Genomic DNA, 24,994 nt, shown 5'->3' with positions numbered 1-24,994 from the left:
TGGAATTCAGCACTGTGCTCTCTTGTCTAACCACGAATAACTTTAGACTTTTTTTTGTTTCTGTCTATATGATCACCTCTCTCTTTTATTTAATACATTTAAACGGAATAGGTTTGCCACAAAATACACATTTAGATCAATGGTGAAAATAAAGTTTATATTGATTCAGATCCTTGTTTTTTTACGCGTGTGTCATTTATCAAATCAATTATTATTGATATACATTATAATTATATATACAGGGCTGTCTCAGAAAATTAGAATATTGTGATAAAGTTCTTTATCTTCTGTAATGCAATTTAAAAAAAAAAACTTTTTCATGATATTCTAATATTTTGAGTTTAGGATTTAGGATTTTTGAGTTTTCTTAAGATGTAAGCCATAATCAGCAATATTAAAATAATAATGGCTTACAATATTTCATTTGATTTGACATTTCTGTTTTCGTAATCGCATTACAGAGGATAAATAACTTTATCACAATATTCTAATTTTCTGAGACAAATGTGCAAATATGAAAACAAGAGGAGCTGAAGACTTTGTAATGTACGAGGTGAACCTGAACGTACCATGGGATTGTATCCTACTTTGAAGCTGGCGGGTTGGGCCAGACTCCAATGCAACGAATATACCGACGGAACGACGGAGAGGGAAAAAAAAACCCTGACGGAAGCAAGCTAGTCGAAAGTCCAGAAGCGGGGAGTAAAACGGACTCTTTATATGAGAAGGAAAGTTTTTTTTTGGCCGTCTCGGTTTGTGGCACCGTTTTTTTCTCGGCTCACAGAAACTAATGTGGGATAGTGATTGGAGTTGACAAGCCCGCTCCACTACTGTATCTACTCCCCCTCCCCTCCCTTCCCCTCCCGAGCCACACAACCAGGAAATCGTCGAGGTGTGCTTCTTTATCCAGCTAGTGGCTACCCCGTTTGCGGGTGTACACGCTTGTTTTTTTAATCCCCCCTCGGTCGGTTTCCCCCCTCCCCTCCTTCCCCTCCAACCCCCCTTGTGATTTTCTTTCATTAGCCTTGACTTCGTACGGCCGGGCTTCAGCTCTGAAGTCGGGCCAACTTGCCTGCGAGGAGAGGATCTCCACTCTGGCCGAACAATGAGGTGGGTAAAGCGGCTCAAATCCCTTCATCTTCATTGTGTTTCCAGGCCACAATGGTTTGTTTCCCCGTGTGTTTCGGTATTTCGTTTCACTTAACAAAACGACCGCTGTGTTCTCGTGTAAAAACTTACCGGCAATATACAGATAAATGCTTTGGTACCGAACAAGTTAAAAACAAACACATAACCCCCCCCCCCCCCATCCCCGCCGAGGAATACCTCAGAGATTCCTGCTGTAGTTGTGCTGTTGGAGCCAAAGGGGCACACATGGCAACACCGCTGTGGGAGTTAGCAGGTTTTTGTGATCTTAACCGGTGAATAACCGGATAATCTGTTGTATTAGAACGGAATTAACACGAGTGCCTTCGAAGTGACAGCTTAGTTAGTTTAAAACGCCTGCCTTCATCAACATTTTTAAAAAAAAAAAAGTTCCTTGAGTAAGTCAGAGTACACCATCAGTGTGTTTCAAACACTCCCATGTTGATTCTTGTGTTTTGGCTGCTGCTGTTTTATGGTTGTGAATGAGTTAAAATCTAGTCACTGGAATGAGAGCACTTTAAAAAAAAAAAAAAAGTCACAGATACACAGGAGATGGACAGCCTGTTAAGTTCTGGTTATCCACAAAACATGATAGCTGTTGTCCTGCTCAAAAACACGTAGGCAGCTGAGGCTACCTTGAATTGCATTTACTTAAAAAAAAAGATAAATTGCATTTCGACAGCCAGAGGTTTTACCTATTTCTGGTACTCTGTTTTTCACCCTCTGGATATATAGCTATTTGCACCCGGAACCAAATTTCTCAGCGGAAAGCTCATGTCCATGAATTCCACATCCTGTCACAGCCTGTGCAGTTTGCAATTACATGCTTTGAAGCCACCACTCCTGACCAGGGAAAGTCTGATTTAGTTTCTTGCTCCTAACTTAAATATAAAATTGAGTCATGCTCCATTCATGTCAATGCCTTGTCATAGGACTCATTGATTTTCAAGATTTATTTTTTTACAATTCTGAACCATCAGCCTAGCGACCCAGTCGGTGTGAGATAGGCGATAACCTGTGTGACGAGTTCTTTATCTCAAACGTCTTATGCTGCCCTATCTGTAACAATATATCTTCGTTCAGACACATGGGTTGGTCCACATTTTTTGTTTGCCTTGCACATATTTCCTCTTAGTAGCATTGATTGCAGCAGGAACAGGCAGCATTCAAGCTGCTAAGAATCCTTCCTCATACACAATGACAAATAAAAATTTATTTGCGACTTTTAATGAGGCTGATGTCATAAAGAGCACAACAATAGCTTAATAGTAATATTGGCAGAAGTAGGGGGAAACATTCCTCATTGACTTCATGATTCCATTGCAATTTCTACATTGCCATACACCCACACATTTTTTTAAATCAGTTAATACTTACCTTTTGTATCACAGTGAGCATTCAGAAATCAATATGGGGGCCAGCTATAATGTTAAAGCAACATCTGTGCAAGTATGAGTCGAAAACAGCTCAGTATTCAAATATTTCGAAGTACACACATGTAATGGCTACTTGAATAGCTTTACTCTGTGACTCCATTTAGCGGCCTTTGGTTTTGCTGCAGAGTGCACACCCACTTATTTTCTTTGCCACAAAGTTGGTTTAGGTTGTTGAATGCTACAATGTGTGTTGGTCAGTCAGTGAAGCACACTGACTAGGAGTTTGTGGTTCAGGTCGTTCTGATCACTGAGTGGTGTTGGGATCCCATAATACCATTCCCCATTTTTTCGCATTAAGTCATTAAATCCAAAAATGTGCACACCACATTCCTTTATTTTTAATGTGTGCACACTTTGGACAGGCCTGCAATTCCCTCCCATGCTGTGGTTAGGGCTATTGTTTTACATTTCATTCATTGTTTTAGTAATTATAGAATATGTAATTTTGATAGATCTGCTTTTATTAGTAATTTTCACACAATATGTCTTATTATGGGGGGGGGGACCTTTGAAGGGACATTATGATAAATCTTCTAACTAGTGGAGTTTTCTGAGTGTGTAATTCACAAAACCCTCCCTGTGAGTGCAGCAACTTCACCAAGCACTACTCCTGTTTATCTTTCCATCAAGATCTGGTGGATGTTGAAGACTATTGGAGTACAGCAAAGTCAGTCAGCTTTTAACAAATCGATCTTGAATGATCTGACCACTGGTTCTGTTCTGTCATAAGGAACTATGCCACTGTGCCGATAAACAGAAGTGATTAGCACTTGGGTGTGTTTTTAAAACAAATCTCAGGTAGTGCTTAAAAGCTCAGGAAGTATCCTCTACAGTATCATGCCAACTTTCCAGATTTTTGAGATAAAGCAACACATGCTTTCATGTTGTTTACACCAAATTCAGACTGTGCCATCTGAATGTTGCTCCAGATATAAAAGCATTGAACATTTTTCCAGCCTTCCATTGTCCAGTGTTTGTCAGTGTGTGCCAACATTAGCCTCAGTTTCCTGTTCTTAGAATGACAGGAGTGGCACCCCCTGCGGTGCTCCACTGTCGTAGCTAAACTGTCTCAAGGGTCCTTGTGTTTTATATTCAAAGATGCAGCTCTGCAGGCTTTAAAATGAACAGCTATGAAAATATATTTTTAATTTTGGTGTCAAATCAATCCGACACAGAATTTTCATGAGGAATCATCAAAGATTTTAAACTGGAGAGGTTTTTTTCCTGCCTTTCAGTGCACTTATTTAACACATTGTACCAATGATTATTTGACTTTAGAATGCTGCACAGAAGCTTGGAAAATATATATTTCACCTCACATTTAAAACATAGCAGTGGGTTGTCCAGTTAAATTATGTAATACGCATTTCTGCTTTGGGTATTTCAACGTAAGTAGTGCAGACCACCACAGCTGTACAACAGTCTTCATTGCCTAATGACTTTCTGGCACAAAATTACTAATTAGATGTTTATTTTAAGTATTGGTTGGACAGGTGCAATTCAATAGAATTGCATAATCCAAAACTTGTACTATTGGTTTGAGAGGCCCTGGTGGTCTGGCACAGAATGCAGTGCATTTGTTCATACTGCACTGAATAATAAGTGAGCACTGGAATGCTGCACTATGTTCATGTTCATCGTCATTTGTCCCAGTGGAATGTAAATGTTGACACAGAAGTGCAGTGAAGTGGTCAAAAGTTCAACAATTTCCATTAAATGAACAAATGGTTCATGAGCATTGCATCCCAACTCTGTGTTGACTTGACATTCCTAGTCACTCCTCAGCCCTCTCATTCATTGTTGTCATTCATCTCTCTGCGGGGAACATCAGTACCAAATATCTGTTTGAACTACTGTGTAAATGCAAGGAAGTTTTTTTGTTTGGGGCGATTTCAAAATCTATACCATTCCATCAACAGATTTTCATGAAAGTTAGTTTCCTACATGAAATGAAATAAGTTATGGCAATGAATCAGCCTTTAAAACGAATGCTATCCTTGAGTTTGGTGGCACAGGAAGTGCATGATTCAGTCTATTTGTTCGAGAGGTGATTCCCGTCTATACACTGACTCACTGACTGGCTTTCTGTGACTAAAGACCTATTCTGTCCACACTAGCAGTATGTCTGCCTCAGGCTCAAATATTCGCAAACATGATGTGAGCACACACACACAGGTGTAATGTCATCAGTCTTATGCACTGTTGTCAGTCCACAGAATCCCCGGAGTGTAGTTCAAATGCTCTACACGCCTGAAAGCAATGCTAAACTGGGCTTCTCAAATGTTCTTGGTAGGTTATTATTATTGATCAGCCATAAAAGCAGGGAAGTGGCCTCCACTTTTAGCCTTCATTCCTTTTCTTTCCCCCAGCTGGAATCATTGTCAGTTTTGCTGTCATCGGTTTTGTCTTTGCACAACATTTTATGCCCAAACAAGCCAGTAGCTGTGTTATAAGCTATCTTACTGCATTACTGTGCATGTCCACGTAGGGATAATCAGACTCATTCAATGGTGTTGCGTGGTATGTTGTGTAATGTTGGTAACAATGCTTGGTTAAATTTTTCGTGTCCCCACTTGTTTAAACTCCTTTGCTTCATCAAATTTTAAACCCTTATCACCAACATTATTTTTAGATCCTAAGCCTGCATGTAAGTCCTGTAATGTGCCTTAATTTATTGCAAAACTATTAAGATATAAAAACTGGTCTGCTTTTAGATTTGCTGTAGATTTTGCATTAGCCACTTAAAAACCAATTCATTTGCGTTTCTTCCCAATTATGGCGCAAATAAAACAATGCTATCATCTTTCTTTGGGAAAGAGTCGAAGTCGTCAGAAGCTGTTTTAATATTCAAAGTAATTACATTTCGATTTACCTCCCACATCAGTGTTGGTGTATCAGTATTTCAGTGTTCAATTAGTGCAAAGGTAGTCCTGCAACACCCAAACTCTGTAGCCCCCCCTCCCCCCTCCAGTGAAGCAGTTCACCCCTCTCTGTCCTCCCACCTCTCATACTCATAAATAGGCCATTATATCACCCTGCCTCTTGGATTAGACGCTTTGCTACAATATACAAAACCTTCTATTGTCCACTTTCCTTGGTGGCGGTGGGTGTTTTTCTTCTTTAATTGAGCCTCTAGGCCTTCCACTCTCTGCTAGTACTTTATTTGTAACCTTTTGCTATAACTAACACCAGTGGCTCATTTGACAATCTACATGATCACAGTTCTGACCTCTAAAGACACCAACTCCCCTTACCTCTACCCTCCAGGGACCTTAGATGTAACTCAACTGGCCTTCTTTCAATCTCCTAATTCAACCTTTTTATTTCTGTGAACAGGGTTCTCTCTAGCAGGTCATAAGTGCTAGTAGCCCCTACGAGACGAGAAGCGCAGTTTTTTAAGCCCATTTACCTTTATGACATCTTGGTCCATCTTCATAATTTTTGGTCTCGATGCTAATTCTCTTATCAACCCTCAGCTTGTTTTTGTTAGCCTGACAACTTTTGAGTTGTAGAAATGTTGGTATTCTTGATATTGTCAAACCTTGTCTTAATGATTTAATCACCTGCAATTAGCAACAATCAAGTATTTGTTAACGTTAAATGGTCGCAGAATTGTGGAATTTTTTTTGGATAAAATTGATTTTCCAAGATGTAAATGTGATTATTTGTTTTCATTTTCAAGCCTAGCAACAAAAAATTAAACATGTCTTTACAAACGAACTCCGCGAACTCATAAAAAATGTCATCAGCAGAAGTATAGGAAACTACCACTGAATAAACAGCCACTGAGATACCTTTCTACTTAAATTGCAAGTCTGTCTCAACTTTATATGCAATACCAGGTATAGAAATATGAAACTTTAAGAGATGTCTCTGAGTCTGTAGCCAGATTGCAGACATTGTGTTGTATTAAGCAGTACAGACTGCTCCACAGTGATTGATTTTCAAGTCGACACATACAAATCCTGTTGTCCCTCATGTGAACAAAATGGGGTGACATCATTTTATCTAAAGGAGAGCTTGCATCCAGCACAGATGTGAAACCGCAGCTTGTTGTTGGAAGAAATGCACTGTCTGACCAGCACTGCTAATGGCCATGGATACTGTACATTGAGTCTATCAGATATCCACTGCTTAATGCAGGATAATGGATGCCTGTTAGTATAAAAGTGTTTTACAGTGTCTACATTTTTAATTCCTCAGAGGACCTTATAACTTCATCTATGTTTGATAATGGCTGTTTCTAATACATAAGGTCTGTGACAGATTAAAAAGTATTACAGGAAATCAAGTATCTGTTCAGCCTTTCATGAGGTATGACATCTTAACTATGGTAAAAGAAAGGACAATATTTGATTTTACCGAATATGGATGAGAGGATTAACAGAGATGGATAGTCTTTAAAAGGAGAACCTGGCTTGACTTTCTCTGAACTTTTTTTATGCATGGGGAGACCATTTTTTTGTGAATGAACAGTGGTGCATGTACCCATGCACTCAGACTCATCTGTCTGGTCAGTTAGTTTAGAAGCTCAGTCTTCATTGTTCAGTCAATGGCTCATTAATAACTCTTGAATTCCAGACTGAGTCTTAATTCTTATATTTCAAAAACAATGAACATAATGTTTTTGTTTTTTTTTTCTTCCAGATTTTTATTTTTTTAGGGCAACACAGCAGATCTCAGTAGATCTCAGTGTGTTAGAAGGAATATCAAAGTGGTCAGCAATTGCAGAACATCCCTTTTCAATAATGTATATATGTGTTTCCGCCAAAGAAAAGCTACCTCTTCTTCAGTGCAGGTAAACAGATCAAAAGTAATGGTAGCTGGTAAAAAGTGAATTCATCCTTCCCTATGATGGAACGACTCCCTCTTTCCCTAGTCGGGGAGGATGTGCTACAACCTGTAAAAGGAATTGAGCTCTGTGAGGAGGAAAGAGGTGAGATAGTTCCAAATATGGGCATTGAGTGTGCCATTTGTGCCCCACACTGTCTGAAGCAGGAATAAATTAATCTCAACTTTTGATGTGGGCAGACGACAACTTAAAAGTTAGTGGACAAAGCCTGTCATTCAGTTTTTCCACGTTTCCAGTCATATGAGGAGTCAGAGAAGTAAAACTGCGCTGAGATGTTCCTTCACAGAGACATTTTAGCTCTCAACTTCACAAGGATACTGAGGAGACCTGATAGATTAGAAAGCCGGGGTGCCTATTTCTGTGGAGCTGACTCAAGACAGCAAAAAGCTGTGGCCTGCAGCAAATGTCTGTGTACTTTTGGCAGCATGCTTGGGCCTGTTTGAGAAGAAAGTTGTATGACAAGGATTACAGTGAAAGAGGGAGTGAGGACAGCAGGTGATTGAGGGAAGGTCCTTGCCACATAATTGTCCATAAAATAGTATATTGTGATATACCGTCCCAATGCCTTTTCAGTAATATTGATATCGCCCAGTTTAGGCATATCATCATGCTCCTAACATTTGTCCCGTTTGGCATATGTACACATGATTTACTCTTTAATTACTGGAAAAAGCTTTTCCAACATTTGGATTTGTAGTATTATTAACCCCATGACTGCAGTTTTTTTTTTGTAGTAATTTATGGTAGGTTAAGTTTTGTTTTTCAGACCTTGCTTATGTTTAGGATAGAATTGTGTTGCTATTGTACACACACTTTTCTCCCTCTTCTGGGAGATAACTGTACCAATGTAGTACTAAGTGTACACAAGTTGAAAAATTGATTCGAGTAAATGTAACAAATTCCATATCTACATAACAGCGGCCCTCTTGCAAGATCAGTTGCACCAGGAAGTACGACAATATCTATAACGCGCTTATCATCAAAGTGCTGTGCAAACAATAAGAAGTTAAAAGTAGGAGACCATTAAATGAAAAAAGCATTCATTCATTGTCTATTGACATGCAGGGCTGTAATGCCAGGGCGGATTAGAGATATTAAGTAAAACTGAAAGCTTTTCACTATAATGAGAATACTGTATCCGTCTTGAATGTTTCCCATAAGTTACCCTGCGCTGGTGTTGTCACTATCAAGGATTAACAGGAATTTGCATCAGAAATCGAGATGCTTGAGTATATAGTCACAAACAAAGCCTAAAACTAAAAAAAAAACAAAAAAAAAAACACTTCTTAATTACTATACTTTAGAATATTTTTTTCTTCTGTGTTTGAATGAATTACTTCAAATATATAATGCCAAATGACGCCATGGTAAACATGTTGCTTTGGTAAATGTTATGTTTAGGCTGGATTTGACACATTGTCGGTTGAGACAATTTTTATTTCGAAAAATAAAATTAAATCCTCCAAGGCCAGCATGGGTTCTCTGGGTATTGAAGACTGAACAAGACAGACTGAATAATCCAGTAGATTAAATGAAGACTCAAAGTGGCCCATTGGTGTAAATAAAAGAAAAAATACCTTCATGTCAATGTGTGGCCCTGTGATTGATTGGCTATCAGTCCAGGGTGTATGCTGATTCTCGTCCAGTGTCAACTAAAATTGTCTCCAACACATTGGAAAGTATATATGATAACCAGTAAATATGATAAATGAAGGAACATGAACAAATTCATCTGAGCTAAACATTCTTTGCATGATTACATGCCTTGACACTGGCATACAGCTCCTACTACTGTGAAAGAGTGATTAATTTGGGTTCTTTGTTTCTTTTTCCCTATCCATCTAGCCTTTACTTCAAACAATAAAAAAAACACTAAAAATGAGAAGTTGGTTGACTCGCAACATCTGGCTACATATTAACATTTATGACATAAATGTTGGTCACTGTATGAACTGTGGGCAATTTTGTGGGCAATTTTAACTTGAACCTTTACAGTAAGTGATAATGTTTTCATGCGAGGCCTAGGGTTCAAACAGGTTTCGGTTTTGTGCGGGGCGTAGCTGAATGGCAGCTGTATTAGTGACACGGGGATATTTCAAGGACAGTGGTCAGATGACCAGACCAACAGATTATCGTGTGAACTTCCCAGTTTCAAATTCAGCATCTAAACATTTTTCTGCCATCATGACCTTAGTTCAATGTGTTTCGTAAGGCAGCACCAAAAGGTCTTCTGTTTCTTTTTCGGATTTTCAGTTTCAGCGCTGATTATCAATACTCCGTGTATGTGGTTCCACATACTGAGGGTTTTTGCCAACAATATGCGGTGACATGACTATAGATACCAAAGTTTTGAATGTTGGACTACGGGGCAGCATCCAGATCTAACGAAGATAAGGGTGGTGTCAATGCTTATCCTTTAAAGGATTCTGCACATTTTTTACAAGAAGCAGCACTTAGTTTAAGCAGTAGTCTTTTTCCTATTATCTGGAGTCAACCATCAAGCAAAAATACAGATTTAATAGGAAGAAACACACAAATGTGAAATTTCTAACACTGCTACCCCCTTTTTGGCAACCAACGCTTCCTTTTCTAGCTTCTCTTTGCAGTTGTCTGTAATGTGACTAAAGTGTTCTGTTACTATTGTTGGAAGGAATCTTTTCAGTTCTTCCCTTGGAATAGGGTTTCAATGTATATCCTTCGAAACCTTCCATATTATGATCATTTTGAACTTTAGTAAGGAAGGATGAGACCATTTCGTTTTTGTAATTTTAAAGTTTAGAATTTTTAAATTTCACATCACACTATACGTCCGAATCCATTTTCTTCCACTAAATACAATTTATTGTCCTTCTCTAAAAAATTGACTTTTTGTGAGGCTGCAAATAAGCGAAAAAAGAGGTTTGCTTTCATTTACTACAGATTTCCTCCGTTCATTCCATGTCTGGTTTTAGAAGAACTCTTATAATGTGTAATTGCAATCTGTAATAAATCACTTAGCAATCCTGATGAGTCAAAGATTTCCAAAGATTACTGGTGCAAACGAAACACCTGGTACATGTCTTATACCAAATGTTTGCTCTTGAGTTTTTTTAATTACTCAGTTGTCAATACTGGAGACGTGACAGTTGTTGACTGGTCAGTTGTGCAAGCATCAGTTCACTGGGTACGGTGTCTATTACAGATTTTTTTCCCCCCTTTCCTCTGAGGATGAAAATAACCCAAAAGCCGGAATATCATGAAATATGATCGTTGCCTGTAGTTGTGAGCCCAACAATGCACTTCATATTGTGGTATTAGGGCTTCCTGGTATATAATAAAGCCTGACGAATTAGTAAAGGCAGTGAGTCAGGAATGGATGCAGAAGTATTATTCTGCTCAGTGTCTAGACAAGACAGTTTAACTTCAGTCTGTCTTGTCTCATCTTCGGGTCAGGGCTGTGAACTGTAGTTAATGTACTGTGTGATGTTTTTGCTGAGTATAGCAATCTCATGTTCATTGTTAGGTCACTTTATAAGTTAAAGATTACTGCCAGAGGATTATATAACTTAACATGAGTTCCTCTCAGCGGTTCCAACAAATCTGGTTAAATAGCTCGATTAGAGGCACTACTTGAAGGAGCGAGAAAAGAGTGGCAGATAAGGTAACACAAGGGAATTGAGGGGTAGGGAAGAGACCGCTACTGGGCCTGACTGAACTTGCCAGCACTTTGAAGAATAGCTCAGACTACAGCCATATACAGACATTTCCAAGAGAGCATGTGCTCTGGCCACACACTGCAGTTTCCTGTTAACCCTTCAGTGACCAAGAAATCCCAGCGGGATAAGTTACTACCGTAGTAACAGATACTGCCCTCCCCCATCCCATCTCTTAGCGTCTATTATATTTTAATGCGCCCCTCTGGCAGTAATTTGCTTTCATTATTTTTAACACTTGGGGCCTTAACTCTGTCACAGATCAACCGCCAGTGACTTATTGTGCTTAGGAGAAACCCTCTTAAGTTAACTGGTCACTAAGTTAGATTAGCTCCGCAGCCAGCGTCTGTGTCCTCACTTGTAGACCTACTGGTGGTCATCTGCCTTAGGAAGGACAGGAATAAATTGTTAATAATTGCACCTGTCGTGGTTCATTCAAGTGGTAAAAACGCCATCTAATGAAAGTCAAGTCGTGCTCTCTGCACATGGTAGACTGGGTCAGCTCATGGACACACACAGTGGCAGGTTTAGAGGTATGATTTGTTGCCTTTATGCTTGTGTGCAACACAGACTTTCAGAGTCTCAGTGTCTGCATTTCTATCAATAATGCAGCTGCTCACTCTCGTCTCACTCCTGAGCCATCACTTTCTCACACATTAAAAATACATCAAGTTCCCGGGCCAGAGTCTCTATCCCCTCCCAGTTCCCAGACGCCCTTTCTCCATCCAGTACATTAACTGTATACTCCGATCCTCAGATCAAACAGCGATGTGATTTTGAAATGTAAACACTCAACCAAAAGTGGTTACTAACCTTAACCAATTTTGAGGAGCTGTTGGGAAGGTATTTGCCCATTAAAGGCCGTAAAGGCATTAAAACTTGTATTCTGTATGCTTGAAGCTATGGCCCAAGAGGGATGTAACTGTTTGCCTTCCGTAAGGTGTCATTATTGTGATCTGTAATGAGAAAGATCATGATGGACTAAGTCTATCCTGTGATAAAAGAAACCACCTGTTTGTTTATGTGCGTCCGTGCGTGCTTGCTTGCTTATGGCATAAAGGAACTAAACATGGGATTGCTAGTATTGTAAGACAAGCTTGCCCCCGCCAAACACTGTTTAGATAGCATGTATGTTAGTACTAGAGGGCCAGTGAATAATGTGCTGTTAAATGTTGCTGTCTGTGACAGGACTGACCTAGATGTTGAGGGTTATTTTTTTTATCGCCTTCCTTGATGTACATGGCTTTAAGATAGACTCAATGGTGGTTGGAATCAGAATGTATTATCCTGCTTTCTCTCGAACCTATAAAAAGTACAGTATTATTCATAAAAATGGGCATAAAGAGACCAATCACAGAAAGATAAATTAAAGGGATAAAAAAATTCCCAAATATTAGATAATTCTGTTACATTGTTAACCTCTTCAACTGATACATTTAATGCTCATCAGACACCTGGATGGAGAGAAAAAAATCTACCATTCTATTATCTATTCTTTTTATTTAAAAGCATGAATATTTTCTCCTTAATAGAAATGTGATCAATATTATATGTATGCCGTTGAGTTGGTTCAGGATAAAGCAGTCCTTTTAGGGCATAGTTGGCAGCAGGATACGGGCTGTGGTTCATTTGGTGCTACGTCATAGGAAGTGACAGATTGTATCATGGATGAGACATATGGAGGGTGGGAAGGAAGCGACGGATTAGGGGATTGGGGAGCATACAAGGAGAGGAGGAATGATTTGAATTGGAATTTGCGGTCAGCTGCCTTTTTATTCCTGTTTCCCCTTTACCTTCTGTTCTATTCTTGTACTTGTTTTCTGTTCCTTATATTTATATTTTTTAAAGCATTATTATGTTTTTTTAGCATAAAATAGGGTTCTGAACTGTGTCTGTTCTTTGTCCAATATGAAATGTCGTCATTTGTCATAACCATCTGCAGCAGAAGATATGAGGCACGGGCAAATCTGAATGCGTAGAACTGGTGCGCAGTCTGCCCTCTTGCAACTATAAATAAGTGCTTTCTCAGTTATGAAAGCACTTGTTACTGTTTTAGTGGTGGTTTAAAGTGGTGGTGGTGATGGTGGTGGTGGAGGTTGATGCAGCACAGGTGGAAGATTCCAATGAGCAAGAAAACTTCCTGTCTTTGTCAGCCTCCATTGTTGTTTGCCCTCCCATCTTGTTTGGGATCAGACTAATCCCTCTTTCTCCTTTCATAGCAACACTTCTCTGCATTTCCCTATTTTGGTCTTTGACTACCTCTTGTTTGGTAAAACCAGTTATTTTTGCATTAACAAATGTGTATATATGCACAGTATTTGTATATATATCTCTTTGTCTACTCTTTCTATTATCTTTGTAGTTATTCTGAACACACCGGTTGCATACTGTGTCTGATACAAATACAAAGGACCAAAATAATTGATCGGTATACACTCTTGTTGAGCAGCAAAATGCATCAAAATCAATAATGCCCACTGTCATTTTCTTATTGCAAGAAGGTACAACATTTAATAGCTTAAATGCAGCAGGAATATCCTCCATACACATGTTTTTCTACAAGTCATTAATATGTATATGCTGTGGGTCCCACAAACTTAAATCTTAATCTAACATTTATAATTATTCAATATGATTTGAATTGCATTGTTTCTCAAAATGCATCCACGCTATGTGGGCTTTAGGGTCTGGTTTTGCCCAAGAGAACTGAGGATTAGAAGTCAAAGTTTTAATTTAGGTACTGTAAGAAGAACCTATTTTTTTCCTCTATTAAAACTTTGATCGCCGTTAATATTGTTGCTGTCGTAGACCAGGATACTGGATCTGAGGTCCAGCTGAGGATGCCTCATACTGTGCAGTTGTTGTCTACACTCCACGTAATGTTTATGCCCCCAAGTGAACTCATTCTGCTGCAGTCAGTAAGTTGCTTTGAGGTCTAGAGCTGGAGGGAGGTACATGTCAAGGGGTGAGGAGTTCAGAATTTGGGCAAAAATGGAGTGTAAACACAGTACCACTGTATAGAAGTTGAAGACCTCTTTTCTCCCCTCGTTCAGTGGCCAGCCACCAGTATCTCTTCAGAGCCGTCGCCGGTGACAGTGTGGCACAACTCTGCTGTTACTTAAAATACTTTATTTAGCTTTGAGATGAGAGGTGGAAGAAAGAAAAGCCAGTGAAATAAAACAATTGTTTCTAAATTTCCTATGTCACTGGTACCTCATACTGTCATACTCATCCAATGTTTTGAATGAACTTTTCATCTCCCTGTCTTTTGGTCTTTATTCCAGTGAATCAAGTATTTGCCAGGCTCGAGCCACTGTGATGATTTATGATGACGCCAATAAGAAGTGGCTACCGGCAGGTTCTGGAGCTCAGACCTTCAGCAGAGTCCAGATCTATCATAACCCCTCCAACAATGCCTTCAGGATAGTTGGACGCAAAATGCAGACAGACCAGCAGGTGAATCTACATACAAACCTTGAATAAATATTGCAAATACTGAACTACTACTGTAACATCCTACTTAGTACTCTTTTGGACTCTGTCTCACATAAAACTTCAAATTGTATCCCTTTACTTTGGTGATTGTATAACCCATTTTGCTAAGCATTTTTGTGGATGACATCATCCATTTAGGGGAGGGAGGGGGTATAAATGCTCTATAAAAAAATCTGTTTAACTTGACCTCTCTTTTTCTCAACCAAACCACAAACACCAGGAGTCTGTCGTGTATGGGTTACAGATTATCAGTAACATTGAAGAACATGCAATAACTTTTGTCTCGACTTTTTGGTTAATTTCTACGTTGCAATGATTTTGATAGAGAATAGCAGCATTTGGAGGGATGTTTTTTTGTAATCCATTCTATGTGCTCATAAACCCAAATAATTTATAGTCAAATGAGTGGGCACTTATTTTCTTGCATAAATGTTTAAGCATGACCGCATACCTGCTCGTTCCCCGCGGCAGTTCCTGTTTTTGTTTTGAAGAATATTCTGTTGATGTCGAGAAAAACAAGGTGTACAGATGAGCTTCATGTTTTGTCTGTAGACAGCTAGCGTTCATGTCAAGTGTTCAAGGTTGTTTGTGATTTCACAGCCTTCTCCATCCAAGATTGGTCGCATGTAGTTGTTTGTAGAAAAAAAAGTCTGTGTCCCAAAAGCTAATTATATTGTCTGGAAGACAAATGTGTGAACACACAAAGCCAAAGCAATGTGCATCGATGTCAGCAAACTGCTTTTGCCCACACAACAAAAATTCTGCTAGACAAAGTCTCAATCTGCCATGCTCTGTAATTGTAGGACAGGTTGTTTTTTTTTTTTTTGCAATTTTTACACCCTTTTTGTGTGGAATGTGAATTTTGCTTCGGTCACAGCAAATAGGGGAACTGTTCCCCAGCAGAGCATGTTTAAGAAAAATAGAATCAAGAGGATTTCCTTGTTGTTATCAACGTATTATGACTCCCTAAATATCAGCAGATTATGGTGAACAGACTCAAGTCCAGAAACCAGGGTAAAATAAGTTCAAGTGGATCTATTCTTGAATACACCCCTGCTCATACTACTGCCTCTGTGACTCTTACTTAAAACATTTAGTAGCCTTAAGTGTTCCTCTGAGACATGTCTTAAAGTAAATTATGTTTCCTGTGAGATAGTTACCCTGGTTCAGCATTTCCTTCGACAATTTTGAAAGAATCTTTCCTTTTTAGATTTGCATAGAAGATCTTGTTTTCTAGTTAGTTTTCTATGCATGTATGTTTGCTTTTTTTGTTAGTGTGGATTTTTTTGTTGTAATTTTTCTCCACACCAGTCTGATCAATGCGCCTTGAAATTAAAAGTTTTGGCATGGCGACTGTCTTTTTCCTACTGCATGGTGGAGTACATTAGTGTTCAGTCTACTCCCAAATGAAAATTATTACCCATTTTATTTTCTTTTAGTACGTGTTGCCTATTATGATATACACTCTGACTGGGTCGTCCGTCCCCCCCCCCCCGCTCAGTGGAATCCAGAGGCTGTTAAACAAATACTGAAATGGCGCGTCAGCACATTCAGGCGACGCTCAAAACCAGAACATTTTTCCTCTCTTGGTTCATCAGTTTCACGCCACCTGCTGGGTGGAATATTGATCCAACATTTATGCACAAACAGGAACAGAGCATTTCTTTTTATGCATTTCGACTTTTCTGCGAGGTGTGCTGCTCACAGATACTCCAGTTTTTTTTCTTGTACGTTTTGTAGGTCTGAATACAGATAAGATACAAAGGTAACTTTTTTTACTCTCCTCTAACCTGGATCCATTTATCTCCATTCTATCCTTCCACTCCAGGTGGTAATAAACTGTCCAATTGTGAGAGGTTTGAAATACAACCAGGCCACACCCAATTTTCACCAGTGGAGGGACGCCCGGCAAGTGTGGGGGCTCAACTTTGGGAGCAAGGAGGATGCTACCCTGTTTGCCAATGGCATGGCTCATGCTCTGGAGGTGCTTACCTCCATGGCAGATGCAGGTACTTCATGGATTTTTGCTTCCTGTGTTTTGCCCTCTATTTTCCCTTATTGGGCCAAATAAAAGTGCCTGAGGTACCTAATTTACTCAATTAGAAAATGTTAAAAGTCAAAGGACAAAAAAGATAAGTATGTGAGACTGTTGGGGAACATACAGTGTAGAACCCAAAACATTTAAGTGATTAAATGAAATACTTCAGTGCTTAGCAAATTATCTTTCTACTTTTTTGCTTTCGCCCAAATAGGTAGGTTGCTAGGGGTTTTGGAAAATTCTGCAATTCCATACAGAACTGCTTTTTGTAAGATGTTCAGTCATATATCAGTGCCTTGTCTCTCAAGATTTCAGATCTTGCCCTTCCTCACCTATATTAGTCGATGGATATTTTTTCCAATGGCCCAGATGTGTGTTGCTGCTGATTTTGAAGTTGTTCAACCACATCCCACTGGGGTTATAGTTGAGTGACTATGGATTTTGCCCTCATATTAAAAAAAAATTCAGATTTTCCATAATGGATTACTGCATTTTAGTCTGACTGACAGGGCAGTTTGCTCATTTCTGATTTATTGCTTTACGACAGCTAAAAAGCAAGCAAACAAAAACTTTGGCTTCCAATACATGACAATATCTGAGAAGCACATGAAAAGATTTTGAAATGCCACTTGAAAATGAGTCCTTGCTCCTGCCCCTGTAAGAGATTGTTTTGGTCAGCTTACATTGCTTAGATTAGGGAATATGTACAAACAATTTGGTAAACGTGAAAAATATGCAAGACACAGTCCCAGTAGTCTGTCAGCATGTAGGTTCTGTTACATTTGTTTAAATTAATCCCTAATGTATTGTTGTTAAAATTGTGTATTAAAAATTGGAATCACTTTTTGTGCTTGTTGTTATGACAGGCTATGCTACACTTCCTCGGCCAGTGTCAAATGGACCATCTCCAGAAGAGCTTGAACAGCAACGAAGGTAGGATATAAATTAATTTCACACACTTTAGTGTTGCATTTTTTTTCACTTTGAGAAATTGCTTAACAGTTTTTTGTGTAAGAACTCCATGTGTTCCTTTTTAAGGGTATTTCACAATTATCCTATGGGTAACTGAGCAACATGGCGATACATTTTCTAGAGCTGCAACAAGAAATATTGTTTCCTTTTAAAGGGTAAATTTAAATTTTGCCAGTCACACAACTTTTAAATCCGTCAATATGAAAAATGTATCCGCTCAGTTTATTTGTGAATCAATCAATAGATCAATCACAAGTCTTAGTTTTGCCGTTGTCCTCTTGACAGTTAAGCATACAAGCATATCCAAAGGATTTCATGGCATTAGCCTGACACTGCTAAACCCTCAGTCAGCCCCTGTAGGTTAAAGGTTAAATAGACAGCATGGCAGAAACATCTCACATAAACTCCACCTCCTTTTTATCCATTTATCTGTTCCTCCAGTGAGACTCACTGTGGTGACACTATACATTCTTGCAAAGACCAGGCATTAACCTTTTAATCTCATTAAGACCAAAAGTTAATGCGCTGGAGAGTTGGCGGAGGCTTTGATTGGCCAGTGGGACTGCCTGTCAGAATACCAATTGTCTTAGTGGTTCCAGACGTGCTGTGGCTTAGGGAATAAATTGCGGCCATTAAACCTTAGAAATCCCGCCCTGATGTAGGCACTAGTAGATATTTATACTATTTTGGCCTTATGTGCACAAAAATATAATAAAGCTAAATGTCATGATGTAGACTTGATTTGCCCTTTTTATTCTCATAGGTTCCTTACCAGTAAGCTATGTGATACATGTCACTCAGATGAACACTATGATTCTTTATATTGTGTTGACAGCATTTTAAAGTGGTTGTATATTTGCATTGTATGTATCTGTTCTGTGTACAGCTGTTATTTACTTCAGGCAGATGTGGTGGGGGGAGCGGAGCGAGAGAAGTAGAATTAGGCCACTGTGTACAGCTGTGAATTTGTCAGTGATCAGAACATGCAAAATCCACCTCATATCCATCCCATTTTTCTTTCCTGAATGTTGAATAACATCCTTTTTTAACTTAGCATGCTAGAAATAACACACTATATGTTGTTAAACAGAAGTATTTGGAAATACCGGTACTTAATTTTGCATACCTCATACAACAAAGTGTCCAGTTTTATTGTCTTGCCTATTAGTATAATTTCCAATGGGCTTCAGCAAACATTAGTATGATTACAATTGCTAGACCTACAGCCAATATAAGTACTAGAGCACGTGGGAACAACCAGTCAGGTTTATTCATAACAACAAAAAAAACATTCAAGGGAAAAATATAGGGGGGGGGGGGGTACAAAGCAGCATATTGTCAGTGCTATATATTACCATTCTTTATCCTTTTCTTGTCATGAATATCTAATTGATTGTTTCCGCATGCCTTCTGGTACTCTTATGTAGATCTAGCATACTGTTACCTTACCAGCAAATAATGCTTTTTTTTTTTTTTTTTTTGTCCTATGATTGTTCTTGTTGAGCACTGTTGAAGACAGAACCATGTATTTGTCTGCAGGCTGGAACAGCAGAGGCTGGAACAGCAAGAACGGGAGCGACAAGAGAGAGAACGACAGGAGCGAGAACGTCAGGAAAGAGAGAGACTTGAGAGGGAGAGACAAACCGCTGCAGGTAAGAACATAGATTAGAAAAACAGCATAACGACTTATTGCAATATGATCAAGTGGGGTTTGTATAGTCTTTTGGTTTGTTTTAACAAATCTTTTTTTCATGTGAATGTGCTGCACCTGGGCTCTTGTTTACCCGTGAAATTAGTCACTATTTCTTAATGCCCCTTTACACCCAACAATAGTGGTAAAACAGGTCCATTGCAACTCCATTGTATATGACACATTCGATGAAAGATTCTTAGACTGTTCTCATTACTTAACTTGTGTCCTCTATTTGTTTTGAAATTGGGATATTGTCTTGCACACTGTGATCTTTTGCCAAGGCTTACGAATGTGTGCTTTGCATGACCTGCTTGATTCTCTGGCTCAAGTGACCTTACCACTCACGTAGATTACTTTGAGATCATATACATGGTCATGAAAAAGTACACTCTGGAACCCTCAACCCTCAATCATTCTATAGTCATTGCTGGTCACAGCTATTTCTTTCACATGGTGTCTCCTATCTATGTACTTGTTACAGACGGGGATGTCTGCCCCCATCTCAGCTTTAGGCATTTGCTTGTTTCGACCAAGCCCTATCATTATTATGAGTGTTTTGTTAAGCCATCCTATAAAGTAAGTATTTTCCTAGCACTATATGACGCTTTTCAGACGTCTATATGATCAACGTTCACATAACATAACTCCATAACATTTTCACTGGTAGGTATCTTGGTTATGATCATTAAACAGTGTGAAAATACTTTTGTTCCCTTTTTTTTAGTTGCTGTCCCTCCACCTCCACCTATGCCTTCTGGAGGTGCTGTTCCTCCACCGCCTCCACCTCCACCCCTTCTGAGTAGTGGTGCCCCTCCTGCCCCAGCCCTCCCTAGCGCAGGACCTCCACCCGCCCCTCCTCTGCCCTCTGGAGGGGGTGGTGGTGGTGGTGGTGGAGGAGGAGGAGGCGGCGGGGGTGGTGGCTTAGCAGCAGCCCTAGCAGGAGCTAAACTTCGTAAAGTAGCTAAAGTGAGTATGAAGTTACAGAGACATTCATAACTCAGTATAATGGATTAGCTATCAATCTATTATGCCCATAGTTTTCAATTGTGTTAATAGAATTCTACTGGTCATTTTATCAATTTGAAGTGTTGGCCCATACAACCCCAGAGATTTCACTACCCTACGTCAAATAATAAGCTCAATTCCTCTACATTGTCCATTTGCTGCCCCCACAGGATGATGGTGGCTCTTCAGCTCCAATAGGGAGAGCTGACTCGAGCCGCAACAGCAACTCCTCCATTGGTGGAGGAGGAGGAGATCTAATGGGTGAGATGAGTGCCATTCTAGCAAGAAGGTATGTGTAAAATATTATATTTAAGTACTGCCAACAACAGTAAATACTAATATTGATAACTGGCCACTTGTGTTCATGGACAGTAATATAAACACCAGCATTAAGAACTAGTACCGGCTAAGCCAAACCTCCTCAAATCAAATCAAATATTCAATTTATAAACGGCATACATATATCAACCATTGGACTCGGAGATGTAAACCCCCCTTTTTTTTTTCCAAATATGCATAACATCACTGGGATGTCAAATTAAAATTCCAATAAACCAGTCTAGTGAATTTGTGTATTTTGACATGATCGATTTCATACAGTGATGGGCTATTATGATAAGAAGAGGACTGATCTGAAGTTCCACCACGTAATATTTAACATATTCTCAAATGTATAGAATTAAATTTATAAATTCCCTGTGACTCCAGCATTGTGTACCGCAGTTTTCCACGAAGGAGTCTGAATTAGGAAAAGGTTCTTTGAACACTGATGCACTTCTTGATAGGATATTGGGCTGCCTGTCCTGGTACATGCAAACATGACGGTTGGTACATTTCATGTCACATTAGGAGAAAAGCAGCAGACACTGGTGAGAAAGCACCCAGCAAGCCACAAGATAGTGTAAGTTCTTTTGTCTTCAGTGATTTTTGGGATTCACAAAGGATTCCAAATCCACGTCTTTTTTTTCATTTTTTTTTCAAATAAATTAAGAGAATATTAACTTGTCTTGGTCTTCTCCACATAGGACGACTCAGAGCCTCAAGGTCAAAGCGGTAAGAACCCACTTTTTTGTCTGTAGCATGCCATCGAGATAAGTCCTAAAACTTGGATTTTACAGAATACAAAGTCGGGATATTCACGTTTTTTTTCTTGTTTCTTCTCAGACACTTTAAGAAGACCTTGGGAAAAATCAACCATGACCAGGTAATCCATGGTCCATTTATTTTCTTTCTGTTATCCCATGTCCCAGCACTTGGTCCATAAACTCATCTGCAAAGTAGTTCTTCATCAGTGTGCATGTGAATGTGCCTGTCAACACGTGTGTTTTTGTTTGCGAATGTCCACCATTTCCCATCTAAGAGTAGAGTGTGTGTGTCTCACTAACAGGAATAACTCCATCGCCAAGAGCATGGACTCCACTCCCTCATTGTCCCACAGTTCCAGGTATACATGCTGTCCTGTTCACTCATGACCATCGCTCCCCTTGCTTTCCCTTTCTCCTCAGGTTAGCACAGCATCACTTCAGCCTTCTGGGGTAGCTTACTCTACAAATGATAGCAACCTCTAATGGATCTGAGAATTACATGCACCTAAGAGATTTGCGGATCCACTGAGTGTCCTTTCTGAAATATGACTTGAAACCCAATGGTGTGACATATGCTTATTTTTTAGGTGTGAGATGTTAGCAATCTGGTTGGCGCTGCCCTCTGGTGGTAAATGATTGCTTCATCTCTAGTTTTTCTAATCGCTTTGATGATTTCCTTAATGTATCGGTATTTGAGGTAAATGAATGATATTCAGCCAGTGACTGTAAAAATATGATTTGGCACACTTGCCAAAAAATAATCTTTACTAATTAATGTATTATTAATCAGTAATCATGTCAGTTTTACATTGCTGTCCCATTTTTCCAAGGTTTATTGATTTAAGAAGATTGGTTAATCAGCTTAGTGTAACCTGCATTCCATCGCTGGATCTGTGCAACTTCGTGGTGCTATTCCTTTTTCCTTTCAGTACTGTGGTGATTGGTCTGACACAGGGCCTGTCTGTGGACCTTCCAAACTCTTTGTGAAATACAACAGAAAAACTACATTCTGTTGCCTCTCATTCTACAGGGCCAAGCCAGCAGCTAGCAGTAATGATGCAGGTGGAACAGATGACTCAGATTTAGAGAAAATGAAGCAGGTAACTTTTCCAGTATTGTGTCAATGTCTCTAGTCAACATCAGGACCTTTACATGTTTTCATCTTATATTATTAATTACTCCTTTGTAGGAGATCCTGGAAGAAGTGCGTAAAGAACTTCAAAAAGTAAAGGAGGAAATTATCGGAGGTGAGGTTTAATTTTTTGGTTGTTGCAAAATGGTACACATCTATACATGTTTTTCATACTTACCCCTTTGTTTCTCACTTCACAGCCTTCATTCAGGAGCTGCAAAAGAGAAGCACATAGCTTTGCCAAGTGTCAGGTGTAAGAGGGATTTGATGGATGGAGGTGACAGAGGCCTGCTAGGACCTCTTCTCCATTGTGCCCTCCCATTGTAGCCCAGGGATTTCTCATTTTCTCCTCTCCTTTTACACAAACACACACATAAGCATACTAGCTTGTGTGCACATCATACATATATATGGTTACCCAGGGAACTTTCTCAGGCTGCCATCTGACATATTTGATGATCACTCATGAGTACTGCAAAAGTGATAACCTCAGTCATGTTTCACCCGTGTATGTTCATCCCCATGTGTCCCCAATGTGATATCTCATCCAACTCAGCACATAGCTAAAGCCACAGTTGCTCCTCTAATTAGTTATATTCACTCATGACATCATAAATCTTCATATCATGAATCTTTTCTGCAGAAGTCCTGCAGCTTGTGTCTTCTCCTGCTATCAGACACACCCATTACTGATAGAGCAGTATTCAGGGACAAGGTATTAATCACATTCTTTTGTATTAGCATGATGCTGGGATTCCACAAGTCTTTCTCACACAGTTAGTAACTTCAAACATTGCTACAGATAGTTCAGTGTTGACAACTGCTAGTAGGTATATCCTAATGTAAATTAGAAATCTAAAAAACTAATTGTAGGATGGATTTGAGACCATCTCCTTGACTGCTACAGTGTCTTTCCATTAACTGGACTTACCGCTCCAGGCAGCAGTGAAAAACCAAATCAGTACAACCCAAGCCTTTACTGCTGCAAGATGGAGATGTTTGAGGATGAAGAGACAAGCAAAGGGAATCTGATGGACAACCTGAATGCTGTGAAAGAGGAGTGTGTTGTAGTTTTGTGATGTGTGAGAAATTTATTCCGTTTGCATTGCACTTGTTCCAGAGTAAGTGTGACTGTGTGCCACACTGCCTTGACAGACTATTCCCTCTCAGTCAAATGTTGTTGGCCAATGCAGTGGTCATTCACTGTGCTTCAAAGGGCCATTTACTTCCATTCTAGCTATATTTTCTACTTTTGAAACATGATAATGGCCATGATGAGGTCAATTAATTTGGCCATGACCAATTGCCTTGAGAATAAAAATATAAATAAATATATATATATATGGATAAATATATATTTGTTTTGAGGGAAAATGTTCGCTAAATGAAATGGTGTTTCTATTTTAATTGAAATGACTGGTGAATGGGGATTTTTTTTTTTTCCTTTAGATGATTGTTTTCTTATGAGATGTTATTTTGGGTTTACTGTTTCTTTTTCTAATAGTCTAGGCTTTTTACACTGAAATATAAGGAAAACAGCTTAGAGACACTGGATTAGAAATGCCTTTATAGTCGAATACAGCTGCTTCTTGAATTGCAGTTCTTTTGTCTGGAGTCTTATTTTTTCCCCTTTTATACTGTCCTGGAGAGAAAAAAGAAACTTAACTATTCCAATGGCAAATATGTTTTAGAGTCGTAATTTTAGATGCGGTGAAACAATTCATAAATGCTTTGTAAAGTGGCTTTTTTTGTTTGATTTTCATCACACCAAATTTAATGGATAATATGGGGGCAGTGGTTATCTTGGAATCTGCATTTTTTTCAAACAACTTTATCATCTGTTTTAGGGTAAGCTTTTGCCTCCTTATAGAGCCTTTTGGAATTGTGAAATTTGACTGTCCAGTATTTTGAGTTTTCAAATATGTGATGACATACAACTTAATTTCAGATCGAAACAGTTTTAGAGCTCGACCCTAAACCCTGGTGGGATGATCATATTAGATTACATGTAAGCTGTGTACGTCTCAACATCTCAAATAAATGACAGCTACGAAGCCTACATTGTAGAATATTATTTAAACAAATAAATTGGAAAGTGAATGTTTAAGAAAAAACTGTCTCAAATTGTGTATAATCAAAAATGTCATTTTAGTGCTACTTGTGAAGCCACATTGCAAACAACAGGGAGGGAAAATTTTAAATTTTGTAGCTTTTATAGATGAATCCCTGAATATTGCTCATGGCCAGTATCTACGGCGGGCCGGGGCCAGTGTCCTTTCCGAGCTCTCTGGATGCTTCCGGAGTGGGAAGGCTTTGAGCCATTTCCGCCGCCATTGCGGATTTTGGACAGAAGAGCAACCGTAGCCGCTGCTATCCATCGATGCAATGCCGAAAGCATATTCGGAAGGCGGGCATCTTGATCACGCAAATTGATCCGGGATTTTGGGA

At 39.2% G+C, this 24,994-nt stretch overlaps 1 protein-coding gene across 2 annotated transcripts; it reads left to right on the top strand.

The window, feature by feature from the left end:
• Nucleotides 1-870: 870 nt before the first annotated feature.
• vaspb (vasodilator stimulated phosphoprotein b) lies at nt 871-24,145 on the top strand. 2 transcript variants are annotated; one of them, XM_086164297.1, is made up of 15 exons: nt 871-892; nt 1,024-1,110; nt 14,411-14,582; nt 16,450-16,630; nt 17,526-17,592; nt 19,171-19,283; nt 20,049-20,290; nt 20,500-20,618; nt 21,179-21,230; nt 21,355-21,382; nt 21,494-21,533; nt 21,717-21,773; nt 22,445-22,514; nt 22,604-22,661; nt 22,747-24,145. In XM_086164297.1, exons 2-15 carry the CDS (start codon nt 1,106-1,108, stop codon nt 22,779-22,781), a joined length of 1,239 nt encoding a protein of 412 aa, XP_086020423.1. In that variant the 5' UTR covers nt 871-892; nt 1,024-1,105; the 3' UTR covers nt 22,782-24,145. The 2 variants fall into 2 exon arrangements, with proteins under 2 accessions (XP_086020423.1, XP_086020424.1); XM_086164298.1 differs by lacking the exon at nt 21,717-21,773 and having other exon boundaries at nt 887-1,110.
• The last annotated feature ends 849 nt before the right edge of the window (nt 24,146-24,994 follow it).

Source organism: Fistularia commersonii, chromosome 18 (genome assembly GCF_037954325.1).
Source record: "Fistularia commersonii isolate RoL2024-O1a breed Wild chromosome 18, RoL_Fcom_v1.0, whole genome shotgun sequence".
NCBI lineage: Eukaryota > Metazoa > Chordata > Actinopteri > Syngnathiformes > Fistulariidae > Fistularia > Fistularia commersonii.
This window is presented reverse-complemented; position numbering and strand designations above follow the sequence as displayed.